This window comes from Mustela nigripes, chromosome 2 (assembly GCF_022355385.1).
Source record: "Mustela nigripes isolate SB6536 chromosome 2, MUSNIG.SB6536, whole genome shotgun sequence".
Lineage (NCBI taxonomy): Eukaryota > Metazoa > Chordata > Mammalia > Carnivora > Mustelidae > Mustela > Mustela nigripes.
The window spans coordinates 40002357-40015863 of record NC_081558.1 but is presented as its reverse complement, the minus strand read 5'-3'; the positions used below and the strand labels follow the sequence as shown (position 1 = coordinate 40015863).

At 39.7% G+C, this 13507-nt stretch overlaps 1 protein-coding gene across 1 annotated transcript in view; it reads left to right on the top strand.

Moving 5' to 3' along the window:
- Window positions 1–3519: 3519 nt before the first annotated feature.
- SHQ1 (SHQ1, H/ACA ribonucleoprotein assembly factor) overlaps window positions 3520–13507 on the top strand; it is a 102926-nt gene continuing 92938 nt past the window's right edge. Inside the window, exons 1-4 of the mRNA XM_059390161.1 lie at window positions 3520–3796; window positions 9051–9115; window positions 11946–12068; window positions 13052–13212. Coding sequence (XP_059246144.1) covers window positions 3654–3796; window positions 9051–9115; window positions 11946–12068; window positions 13052–13212 — 492 coding nt within the window. The 5' untranslated portion in view covers window positions 3520–3653. The remainder of the gene's footprint in view (window positions 3797–9050; window positions 9116–11945; window positions 12069–13051; window positions 13213–13507) is intronic.

Sequence of the window (13507 nt, the reverse complement as noted above, 5' to 3'; positions counted from 1 at the left end):
AAGCGGTCATGGTCTGCTCTGTCTGCTCTGTCTGTATCCTGTTGGGACGATCCCTTAAGCCTCTGTTACAATCCAGTATTCATCTGTAGATTATCCAAGTACTCATCCAAGCCCTCGTCGAAGCAGTTTATAACTGGGAATCGCAAAACTTAGGATGTCTAGTCTTATTGTATTTACTGCTATTATATAAAAAGACAATATATTTTCAAACTTTGAAATGTTTTATCTAGTTTGTATTTCGACTTTTGCATTTTTTATTCTAGGATTGTGATCTATGTTTATGATTTTACTATTGGTTTCATCTCTTTTTTCCTTTCTCAAAACCAATTATCCCTTTGTTCATATTTTTAAGTGTTAGTTTAATATGGTACAATATTCTTGACCAAAAAAATAGCCAAATGGAAATATTGTAATGCTATGTAAGGTGAAAAAAAGTAAAAATATAGAGTATAATACCATTTTTGTTTAAAAATCTTTCTATACTTTTCTTGGTAGGTAAGAGTGTGAAAGTAGGTATACCAAAATACTAACAGGGGTTAAGGTGCAAGTTCTGTGTAAGATCCCACCACTTCCCCAAAATGGCTCAGATAATGAACTAAAACCATAAATAGCCTTTTAAGGAAGCTATTTCCAATGTAAGTTAAAACTGTTCTTTGTAATAACACTGTCTTAATAGCCTATATGAATGCCACCTTCTGGAAACAAGAAGCATTTCACCACTAGAAGAATGCTGTAACAATAGAATCTTGTCATAAGGCTGAAATTGGAACTGTTTATTGAAAATATATTTTAAAATTTAATATTGAACCTAGCAGATTACAATCAAGTTTGTTAGAGGACAGGTTAATTTAATATAATCAGAGATGGCATATTATATACATGTCCTCAATAAAGGTGACCAAGGAAAAAACTATTTTTAAAACACTAAAGGGGATCCAGAAGTAAGCCTGAAGGAAAAAGAAAAATGAAAACAAATACGGCAGCCTTTGAATGGGTCAAAAAATGATGAAAAAATTCATTCCTGTTCGATTCCCCCTACAACAGTTAATATGAAATGTTGAAATAATGTATTTTCAAGCAATGTCTCTATCTAGACGTGAAACTCAACTGACCCAACTCAACATGATCCCTGAGGCAATATACATAGGTCTAAAAAATGATCAAAGTAAAAAAATAAAACAATGTAGATTTACATATAGGGTGTGATAATGTGCCCATGCACAGACAGATGTAAAGTAACAGGGTACCTAGAAATGTACAAAGAAAGAGAAAACATTCTGCTGAAACCAATAATACCTTATATGATAATTAATTAATTAGATTTAAATAAAGATACAATAGCTATTATTAATATGTTAAATAAAAATTTATGCAAGTATATCTAGAGGGATTAACTTTGGGGAAGTAGAAGAGGGGACAAAAGTTAGACTGCAGAAGAGGGAAACTTTTCTGTAACATTCTGTTTTTTTAAAAAGAGAATGTATTTAACTTGTGTAATTTACCACTAATTAGAAATACAAAAATAAAATGAACTATCACCTAGAAGTAAAACAACAGAGCCCTGTTATACAGTTGCAACAGTCAATATTTTGTGATAATAGCAGATGCAATATATGTTTTTTACAAATAACAGCAGTATTGAACCCTATAGTCTGTTTATCAGTATGCAATCCTGTGTGTGTGCATTTGGTCAAATACAGAATAAAATACCTAGGAAGTACACAGCTCTACTTTTAAAGTGCTTTCACTTATAGTCTCCTCATGGATGGCATAGATCCAGTCTCAGTAATTTCTTTGGTATTAATAATTTTAAAATATTAATGCTTGTGACCTATAGGAATAAGGTCTCCTCATAGAAGTAAAGATTCTTTTTAGACTAGCTAATTTGAAATGATCCAGCCAAAGGCCTATCTCAAGAGACCTCTTGAGAGCTCCGCTAATTCCAAGTTTGCACCAATTCATTTTCAATATTGAGCGGCTATTATTTGTTAGGCTCAGTACGGTCTAAAGCAGGATGGCTTGACTCAGAACGTGAAACAGTTGGGTGAGTGGTAATATTGGAGGGAATCAACCCTATAGTATTTTAGAGGCTGGGCCCAGGAATCAGATTCAGTTGGGTTTCAATTCCCACTGCACAACTCACTGCTGTGTGATCCTGTGCAATCCTGGGGAGGATCCTAGAGGCCTACTTCAAAGAGCTGTCAGGAGGCAAATAGGAAATCATTATAAAGGATTTGGCACAGTGCTGGCACAAGGTAAGTATTCAATTAATTCTATTAATCCTTCTGCTACCCAGGAAATTGATGAACGTTTAAAGAGTACTCTTTCAGTTGTTTCACATATAACCTCTTATTTTGTGTTAATCAAAACTCCCAGAGTTAAGCAGATTGCTTTTGATTTTGAGACTTTTGTTTTACTTGCTCCTGCTAATGTTTTCCTAAGTCCTAATTAATATTCAAGATTCATAAAACTTGGAGGTTGTAAAGATTTTTGAAGTGATCTGGTCCACTCATTACCCCAGAGATGACTCTTATCCCTTTCCACTGACATTTCAAGCCAGGAAGTAAACAGTATTTCCCGAATAGTCTCGTTTCTGGTGGAATAACAGGAAATACAACGAGAGGAAGGCAGGCTAAAGGAATATGTAGAAAAAGAGGGAGATGAGTGGGGCCGGCATTGGGAGAATCCGAGGAGCATGGACTAAAGGTGTATGGAGAAAAGTGACAAAAGGCAAGAAGGGAGACAGAGGGACGGCAGGCACTAACAGGGCTCAAGGATCAGACGTTCTGGGTTCTGATCATGTTAAGGTGCATGATTATAAGATACAGTACGGACCCTCCCTGAGTCGTGTTCTCTGGAGTTCATAGTGCAGGTTAGATGAGGTTAGTGGAGTGGACGCTCCATAAACGAGAATACTCAAATAAAGAATTCGGAAGGGGAGAGAAAGTAGCAGAAAAAGAGAGGGAGAGGGGAAGGGAGAGGAGGAGAAATGAGCAGAGAAACACGGAGAGGGAGGGAGAAAGGGGAGTTGGTGACCAGGCAGGTGAGGAGTAAGGGAAACCACAGTAACGACGCTGCTGTGGCTACTGCGGTGACTGCTTCCACACAAGGAGCGTTGACAACTCGCCAGGTGCGTTGTTAGAGCTTTACTTGCATAATTTCGCGTTATCTTCACATCTCTAAGGGGCTAGCATCACTGTCATTTTAAAGAAGCGTTCTCTGAAACGTGGAGAGGGTTTGGAACTTTCCCAAGAACTCACAGCTGACAGGTGGCCGAGAAGGGATTCAAACGCAGGTCTTTCTACCTGCAAAGCCAATGCTGGTTAAAAATCATCTCTATGTCTCTCGAAACAGGCTTGATGGGTCTGAAGAGGATTCTTGTCCGGATTTCTCCAAGTTATATTCTTGGTTCAGTTCCCGCGGTCAGATCCCCGCGCTCCACGCCCTTTCTCCGTTAACAGCGTCTAGTCTCCATGGAAACCGGCGTGGGGGCGGGACTTCCTGCCCCACGCAGGAGCACTTCCGTCTCGAGCCGGAAGCACCCTGGCTAGCCGGCTGGGTCCCGGCGTGTGGGGACTCGCTGTAGAGTTTGAGTGGCGGCCGCGCGGCGGCGGGGAGCGTGAGCCGCTCGGACGCGGGAGTCCAGCGCAGTCATGCTGACCCCGGCGTTCGACCTCAGCCAGGACCCCGACTTCCTGACCATCGCCATACGCGTGCCCTACGCCCGGGTCTCGGAGTTCGACGTCTACTTCGAGGGGGTCGATTTCAAGTTCTACGCCAACCCGTACTTTCTCAGGCGAGTTCCCGCTGGCCGGCCTCGGAAAGAGCGAATTTAGGGGATTGAGGAGTTGATCGATTCATTCATTTTTTTACTTACCCATTAGCTGCTTAGCGAGGAGGGAGGAAAAGAGCGAGGGAGCCCTTCTCGATTTACCGATTGCCCTTTTCCGAGATTTCCCAGGTGCTTTGGGTGCTGACGAAGTGACTCCGTCAGGTGTGCGTTCCAGATGCTGCAGAAGCTCGTTTTCGCCTTTAACTTTGCTAAATCCCCACCGCAAAGAGATTTCCAGCCGCTGTAAAACGTGGCGTTTGGAGCCTTGTAACCTTTGCTGTTTCTGTCCCGTCAGCGTGGTTCCCGTACTTTTTCCCTGTTGTTTTCGTCCCGCGTTGGTCCTCCAGCCTCTCCCCTGCCCTGGGATGGTGCGCGCTGACCTCCCAGCTGACCCGTCCGTTGGACTTTTCTCCTTCCCCGTTCTCTTTAGAGTTGTGTCGACGTCTTGGCTGACCGCTCCCCACTTCTTGATTTTCTCTCCTTCCTTTGCCTCACGGACACCAAATGAGCCTCGTTCTCCTCCCTTTTCCTCGTCTGCTACTTCTCTCATTTTGTCCTTTAATTGTGGCGGTTGTCCATTCTCAGTGAGGGCCTTTCAGCACTTGTTTGCATTTTCTTCTTGCAAAACTGTAACAACAGGAGTAACAGCTAACTGTTCAACTCACGAAGCAAATTCCGTATGCGTATTTATGTGTATCTCATTTCGTCTTGACAGCGCTTCTTGGAAATAGGCATTGATATTAGCTTTTTTTTTTTTTTAAGATTTTATTTATTTATTGACAGGCGGAGATCACAAGTAGACAGAGAGGCAGGCAGAGAGACACAGAGAAGCAGGCTCCCTGCTGAGCAGAGAGCCGGATTAGGACTGGATCCTGGGATCATGACCAGAGCTGAAGGCAGAGGCCTTAACCCAATGAGCCACCCAGGCGCCCGATATTAGCTTCTTTTTACAGGTGATGCTGTCGGGTTATTCTTCCTATAACCTTATCAGTCCCTTGTCCTTCCCTTGCTTGTTAGGTAAACTCCATTCTCCTAATCTTTCTCATTCAGGTGTAGCTGCAACTCCCTCTCCTGCTCCTGTGCTTTCCTAATAAAAACTGCCTCTTGAGTCAAGCTGGTTCCTTCACTGAGCCTGAACCAGTGTTGCTCCGGTTTCCATTAGGCCCTGACTTAATGCACCTACTTGTGTATACTGTACTTTCCTATTTTTTAGTTCATTTATTTTTTATTTTTAAATTTTGTTTCAAGATTTTATTTATTTACTCGACAGGCATAGATCACAAGTAGGCAGAGAGACAAGCAGAGAGAGAGAGAGAGGGAAGCAGGCTCCCCGAGAGCCCCACGCTGGTCTCGAACCCAGGACCCTGCAATTATTGCCTGAGCCGAAGGCAGATACTTTAACCCACTGAGCCACCCAGGTGCCCCTTTAGTTCATTTATTAACTTTGGTTTATTTATGTCAGGCTGGATTTTTGGTATCAGGGATATGGTGGTGTCTTGAGTAGTTTGCATTCTAGTGGTGGAAGAACAATAAAGGAGCAAGTAAACATATAATTAAAAATTGTGGTAAGTGCTCTAAAGGGAGGAGTAAAGTGCAGTAATAGAAAAATGAAAGGGAGCCTTTTAAATGTTTAAATGTAATATGGCCAGGGAAAGACTTTTCTGAAGAAGTGGTATTTAAGGCAAGACATGAAGAGTGGGAGTAAGGTGGTGTGGGTAGTAGTGAACATTTACCGAATTTTTATTACACATCTATACTTTATGTGGATTATTTCATTTGATTTTAGGACAGTACTACAAAGTAGTTTCTGTTACTTACATATGTTACAGATGAAGGATCAGAGGCCCAGAGAAAAGATCTTAAATGAGATAGGAATGTAAAATAAAAAATACAATAACAAATTTCAAAGTAGAAACCACTTTGCTTAAATTTGGGAGCTTTGATGAAGACCAGATAAAAGGTTATGTATGAAACAGTTTAAAGAGTGTTCTTGGAGCACCTGGGTGGCTAAGGGGGTTAAGCCTCTGCCTTTGGCTCAGGTTGTAATCTAAGGGTCCTGGGATCAAGCCCCAGGTCAGGCTTTCTGCACAGCGGGGAGGGAGTCTGCTTCCCCGCCTCCCCTTTTTGCCTGCCTCTCTGCCTACTTGTGATCTCTGCCTGTCGAATAAAGAAACAAAAATCTTTATATAAAAAAAGTGTTCTTCACATGGGCTCATCCATTCCTTGGGTAGCAGGGGCTTGGGAGTTGGGCACACCTGGGTCTCAGCACGCTTAATAGTTCTGGGACTTATAGCAAGTTATTTGGTCTCCGTTTCCTAATTTGTAAAATGGGACTGATATTAGGGATTCTAAAGAGTTTATGTGAAGGTTGAGATAATCCATGCATTGTTTTTATTACCATGCCTGGTGATTGCCCAGGCAAACAATTGTTCAACGAACAGTACATATTTATTACAAGAGCCTACTGTTTCAGTTATCTGTTGCTGCATAACCAATCAACCTGAATGTTGTAAAACAATAATTATTTAACTCCCTTGTCCTGGTTGTGTGTCAGGGTTTTGGTAAGGGCTTGGCTGGGCTGTTCTGACTTGAGATCTGTAAATCACTTGTAGTCTTATGGTGGCTGGACCCAGAACAGCAGGGGCCAAAACAGCTGTGGACTGGTGGAGTGGCTGTGGGAGGGCACCTCTTTGTGTACTCTCAGGACCTCCCTATATGGTGTCTTTGCATGGTCTAATTTGGGATTCCTTTGGGGAGGTGGAACTGAAGGTTTCAAAGCCAAGTGTTCCAAGGGGCAAGGCAGGTTCATATCACCTCTATGACCTAACCTCAGAAATCACACTGTCACTTCTGCTTTATTGTATTGGTTAAAATATTTCGACAAAGTGAATTAATTTTTTAAAAACAGTAATTATGGGGCACCTGGGTGGCTCAGTGGGTTAAAGCCTCTGCTTTTGGCTCAGGTCATGATCCCAGGGTCCTGGGATCCAGCCCCACATCGGGCTCTCTGCTCAGCAGGGAGCCTGCTTCCTCCTCTCTCTCTGTCTGCCTCTCTGCCTACTTGTGATCTCTGTCTGTCAAATAAATAAATAAATCTTTAAAAACAAACAAAAAAAACCCAGTAATTATTTTTTATTTTAATTCCATATATTTAATATATAGTGTTGTATTAATTTCAGGTTTATAGTATATGTGATTCAGCAATTCTGTACATTACATAATACTCATAAATGTACTTTTAATTCCCATCACCTATGTCATCCATCCCCCTACCCCCTTCCACTCTGGTAACCACCAGTTTGTTCTCTGTAGTTAAGAGTCTGTTCTTTAAGAGTCTGGGTGGCTCAGTCCGTTGGTTGGCTGGCTCTTGATTTTGGCTCAGGTCATGCTTCAGGGTTCTGCAAACTAGGCCCTGCATCTCGCTCCCTTCTCTATGGGGAGTCTGATTGTCTCCCTCTCTCTCTGGCCCTGCCCTACCTTGCTCTTGCTCTCATGCTCTATCTCTCAAATAAATAAATCTTAAAAAAAAAAAAAAAAAGTCTGTTCTTTGGTTTGTCTCCTCCATTTGTTCTGTTTATTAAATTCCACATACGAGTGAAATATGGTATTTGTCTTTCTCTGACTTTACTTAACATGATACTCTAGATCCATTCATGTTGTTGCACGTGGCAAGATTTCATTCTTTTCTATGGCTGAAGTAATATTCCATCGTGTGTGTGTGTGTGTGTGTGTACACACCACATCTTTATCCATTCATTTATTGATGGACACTTGCAAGCTTACTCAGTTTTAAGGGGAGAGGACCTAGACCCCACAGTTGGGAGGAGTGATGTGATACAGGCTATCTTTGAAAATAGAGTTCGCTACAGTATACCAGAGGTGAATAAAACCTCGCTCATCTCCTTGAGAAGTTGGGTGACAGATCTGTGAACAGATAGGATTTCACTCTCACACAGTAAGAATTTAACTCTATACTTAGAGTTTAGGAAAAGAAAGTTGTTATTAATAGAGCATATCTTTGGAGTGTTTACCGACTTCCACGCACTGGGCCCTTTGCATTATTCTTTCCTTCTCACAGTAACCCTGGGGTAGAGTCTGTTATTTTTCTCTTTGTGCAATCTGAGCTTTGAAGCTGATTAACTTGTACAAAGAAAGTTGTAGAGGTGGTAAATGTCAGAGCTGGGATTCAATTCAAATTCCGACAGTAAAGTTAGTGTTTGTCGTCATCATAACAAGTGAATTTATGCATTAAACTAACTCCTTCTGTTGGGCTTAGAAGGGATTTTGGTTTGGAAATGCACTGTGGCTCCAGGAAGCCTTAAGATCAAAGGTAGCTAGGTTGTGAAGCCCTGGGCCTTTGGGACCTGCCAAGTTTTGATGGTGAGGATGGTGATGATGATGATGATGGTAGAATAGGGAGCAGAGGGCAGGGGGGAAGGAAAGGAACGTCACATTTGGAAGTTTGGAATGGAGTGAGAGCTGGTCTGATAGGTGGTATCAGTGAGTTTATTTAGCTGGTGTCAGTCACCAATAGAAGTTTTTTCAAAAGAAAAGCGATGGTCTTGTTTCCATTTTAGAAAAGTTCTTCTGGGGCCTCAGTGGAGGACTGGATGAAGAGAGTAAAACTGGAAACAGAGAAATTAGTACATCTCCTTTAGTGTGAAAGAAGGGGAAATCTCTGTATAGTAATAATGAGACCTGAGAAACACACTTTTGGTTTTTTTTTTTTTTTTTTAAAGCAGTAGTTTGCCCAAAATAAACAATTGGCCTTGTTATTTCTTTATTGTTTTCCAATTTTAAAATTCTTTTTAGTGGAGGAAGGAGCTAGTTAGTCCATCTTTTTTGAGCCATTCCTGTGGCACCAGGTATATTAACAAGTTTCTATTCATTAGGAAGATGAGAGTACTGTAACAATAGTGATAACTAGTATTTATTGTGGCTTTTTCTTAAGTATTACTTTTTTTTTTTCCATTCAGTATTGCTTTTATTGGTGACTAGGGAGTTTCAAACAGAATGATGAGTCAGTCATCTGTGATTTCTTGTTTCTCAGGTAGGAAAGAGATGGAAGTTATTTTGTTTGTAAAATATTAAAGAAATGCTGAGGAATTGCCTTTTAAAATGGTTGATAGATTTCAATGGCAAATGTATACTCTAATTGGTGGTCACTTATTATACTTTGTGTTTTAAAGACTTAATGAAGTCTTAATTTAAATCGCAGGTTAACCCTTCCTGGAAGAGTTGTGGAAAATGGAATCGAACAAGGATCCTATGATACAGATAAAGGTATTGCTTTTGGAATTTTGTTAGTTTTTTTCATTGGATTCTTCCTGTTAGAATAACTTGTTGTAATCCTTTGAGACATGATGGTGACCTTTAGATGTATTGCAGATACAGTTTGTCCTGGTCATACTTTCTTGTTTCTTAACAAGCACATTGACCATTACTCATGGATTTCTTAACAGGTACAATTTTCTCAGTCCTTTAAAGTACTTCTCAGTTTCTTTTAAAGTTACTTAAATACTCTCTTTTTTCTGGAAGTTTATTTTCTACTTCCCCTACTTTATTTTATTTTATTTTTAAAAAGATTTTATTTCTTTATTTGTCAGAGAGAGAGGGAGAGAGAGAGCACAAGCAGGGGGAGGGACTGAGGGTGAAACAGGCTCTCCACTGAACTGGGAGCCTGACCGCGTGGCTCAATCTTATGACCCTGGGATCATGATCTGAGCTGAAGGCAGAGGCTTAACAGACTGAGCCATCCAAGCGCCTCATCCATTTAAAAGTCAGATTATGTGAGGTGATTGGTTACATAGATGTGGGTGATTTTTAAAATTAAATTTTTAAAATTAAAAAGATATGGGCATTTTTCTTGTGTGCTTTTTGAACTTAAAATCTAATAACATGGAGGTAGGAGAGAAACTGTGCAAAGGTGGCATTTAAAGGCTGACTGAATTTTCTTTTCATGATTGGTAGGTTCTTCATTTCAGCTAGCCTTGAAACCATTTATTTTGCTTTTAGAGAAACCACTGGATTTTCCTTTATCCATGGATCTCATCAATAAGATACTTGTTTATTTATTAAGTGACTATTTATTGATCTCAGTAAACTAGGGTAAGGGAGGAAGGATGGCATGAAAGAGTTAAATGACAATGTTGTGACCCATAACACAGTAATTAATGTAATAATGAAATATGATGAAACTACCTTTCTAGGTAGGAAAAGTAGTATCTGCTTTTAATTGCAGGTAAGTTGCATATTGAAACAAATTTATTAAATTTTAAAAGTACCCAGGGGTTTAGGAGGGTTGTATTTGGGTTGAGTTGTATTTGATATACACTTGAACCCTAAATAACATGGGTTTGAACTGTGTAGGTCCACTTTTATGCAGATTTTTTTTCAATAAATATAATACCATTCTGTAAATGTATTTTCTCTTATGATTTTAATAGCATTTTTTCTTTTTTCTTTTACTATTTTTAAATTATATTAAAATTTAGTTAATTAACATATAGTATATCATTAGTTTCAGATGTAGAATTTATTGATTCATCAGTTGCATATAACACCCAATGCTCATTACATCACGTGCCCTCCCTAATGCCCATCATCCAGTTACCCCATCCCAGCACCCACCTCCCCTCCAGCAACCCTCAGTTTTGTTTCCTATGGTTAAGAGTCTCTTATGGTTTGTCTCCCTCTCTGTTTTTGTCTCATTTTATTTTTTCTTCCCTTCTCCTGTGCTTCCTCTGTTTTGTTTCTTAAATTCCACATTTGAATGAAATCATATGATAATTGTCTTTCTCTGATTGACTTATTTTGCTTAGCATAATACCCTCTTGTTCCATCCAGGTTGTTGCAAATGGTAAGATTTCTTTTTTTTTTTTGATGGCTGAGTAATACTCCATTGCACATATATATACCACATCTTCTTTATCCTTTCATCTGTTGATAGACATGTGGCCTCTTTTCCATAGTTTGGTTAGTGTGGACATTGTTGCTATAAACATTGGGGAGCAAGTGACCCCTCCAATCACTACGTTTGTATCCTTTGGGTAAATACCTAGTAGTGCAATTGCTGGGTCATAGGGTAGCTCTATTTTTAACTTTTTGAGGAACCTCCGTACTGTTTTCCAGAGTGGCTAGATCAGCTTACATTTCCCCCAACAGTCTAAGAGGGTTCCCCTTTCTCTGCATCCTAGCCAACATCTGTTGTTTCCTGACTTGTTAATTTTAGCCATTCTGCCTGGTGTGAGGTGGTATCTCATCTTTTATCTTTATTGTAGCAAAATATATAATACATACAGCATACAAAGTATGTGTTAATCAACTGTGTTATTGATAAGGCTTCCAGTCAACAGTAGGCTATTAGATGTTAACTTTTTGGGGAGTCAGGTTATATACAGATTTTTACCTGTACAGGGGGATAGGCCCTAAGCCCCATGTTGTTCAAGGATCAACTCTATTAGAGTATGGTTAAGTACAATGAAAAAGGTAAAATATTTTAAAATTCGGAGTAGTATATAATGTAATATAAGTTCATGGGGGGGAACCTGGAGGAAGCTGATAAGCCCAGTCAGGGAAAGAAGAAGTACATAGAATTTGAGTATGCCTTAGACTTTGGGGCTATGTCTCTGGTGATATCAGAAAACTTTATTAGGCTATAATTCCTTTAAGATTTTGTGTGTTTTTGGAACTGCTGCTATTTGTTGGATCAGATATTCAGATTTTTTTTTCTCTTTAAGTCCAGAAGTAAATGTTATAAGTGGCTATGGGCTAATTCTAAGCTACTACCTTTTCAGGCAATGGAATTTTAGAGATTTTGACTTAGACTTTAATATGATCAATAGGTTAAGGGAATACTGTGTAAGACTAAAGCATTCTGCAGCTTTAGCAGATTAATTTCTTGTAGAGGTCACAGCTGAATCAGTGATTCTGAAAAACCCTATTTAAGCCTTTTACTATCCTGGTTTTTATTCACTGACTGTGTAATAAGGGCATAATTTTGGAGCCCTATAAAATAGAATTATAATTTACCAAGATATGTATTTCTCAGATTTATTTGTGAAGTCTTTGAATTTTTAAATAGAGCTAAGTGTAAAATAAATTTATTTTTAAGGAATTTTTACCATTCGATTGCCCAAAGAAACTCCTGGCCAGCATTTTGAGGGGCTGAACATGCTAACTGCTCTTCTGGCGCCAAGAAAATCCAGGACTGCGAAACCACTTGTGGAAGAGATAGGTATGTTTATTGCAGATAAGAAATAAAGATAAATAGAATATTTGGAATGCTGTGTGTTTCTAGGGGAAAAAGAGATATAGCAGATAGGAAATTGGAGGAAAATCCTTCAGGTGATAAGGTAAGGACATCACATGAAAATGCAAAATAGCTCATTTGGTGACATATAATTTAAAGACAAAAAGAACCAGTATTTCAGTCATGTTTTTGGACCAGGCAAAACAGCATCTCAGGGCGCCTGGGTGGCTCAGTGGGTTAAGCCGCTGCCTTCGGCTCAGGTCATGATCTCAGGGTCCTGGGATTGAGTCCCGCATCGGGCTCTCTGCTCAGCAGGGAGCCTGCTTCCTCCTCTCTCTCTGCCTTCCTCTCTGCCTATTTGTGATCACTCTCTGTCGAATAAATAAATAAAATCTTTAAAAACAAAACAAAACAAAACAAAACAAACAAACAAAAACAGCATCTCAGTCTTTTGCAAAACCATGGCCTCTCAAGCTTAGATCAGAGGTTTCTAATTCAGTGAGTTAAATAAAATGAATACCACCTAGGTCAAGAAATGGAACATTTCCAATACCTTGGAATCCTACCCAGAGCCTCCTTCTAGTCACTTCTCCCTCCCTCCTCTCAAGGTTACTACTATCTTCAGTTTGGCTTGCTTTCGAATTGTCTATAATTCAGATGGTATGTGTTCTTTTTTGTCTGGTTTCTTTCACTTCATATTTTTGTGAGATTTATCCATCTATAGCTAAAGTTTGTTTTCATTGCATTTGTCATTTATACATCCATCCTGCTATTGATGGGCCTTTGGGTTGGTTCTTTTTTTTTTTTTTTTTTGCTATTAAAAATAGTGGGCTCCACATATTCTTACATGTCTCTTTTGATACACGTGGGCAGGTATTTTTTTTTCCCCAGTACTTTTTATCCCCCCCCGCCCCAAGTTGTACCTAGGGAATCCAGTACTAAAACAAATTAATATTTAACACGTTCAGGTGCATCTGAGGTTTCTGAGGGAGGAATAGAAGATGAGGATGAAGAATTCAACTGGGAAATTGAACAGTCCCCCTATGAAGAGGCATCAGAAAGTGCTCTGAATCCTCGGTACTGCTATGGCTTTGGAAATTTACGCTCGGGAGTGTTTCAGCGGTTACAGGTATGTTGTCTTTCCAAAACACGTTGGCTCATAAGGTTTTACCATTTGGATATTTTAATTTCAGTTGTGCTCCTAGTTGGAGGTTTCTTATGAAGACTGTAGGAGGTAACGTATTTAGAGCACAAATCACAGCTTCTTGTATGTAGTGGTGACACAGATGTTTGTTCCTTTCCATTGCTCTGGCTGTTCTTCCCACTCATACTGTGCTTACAGATGTCAGATGTCCTGTTACTTTCTTTTTTCCCCACTTCATTCAGTATTCTAGACATGAAGTTTCTAAAATACAAAACGGAAC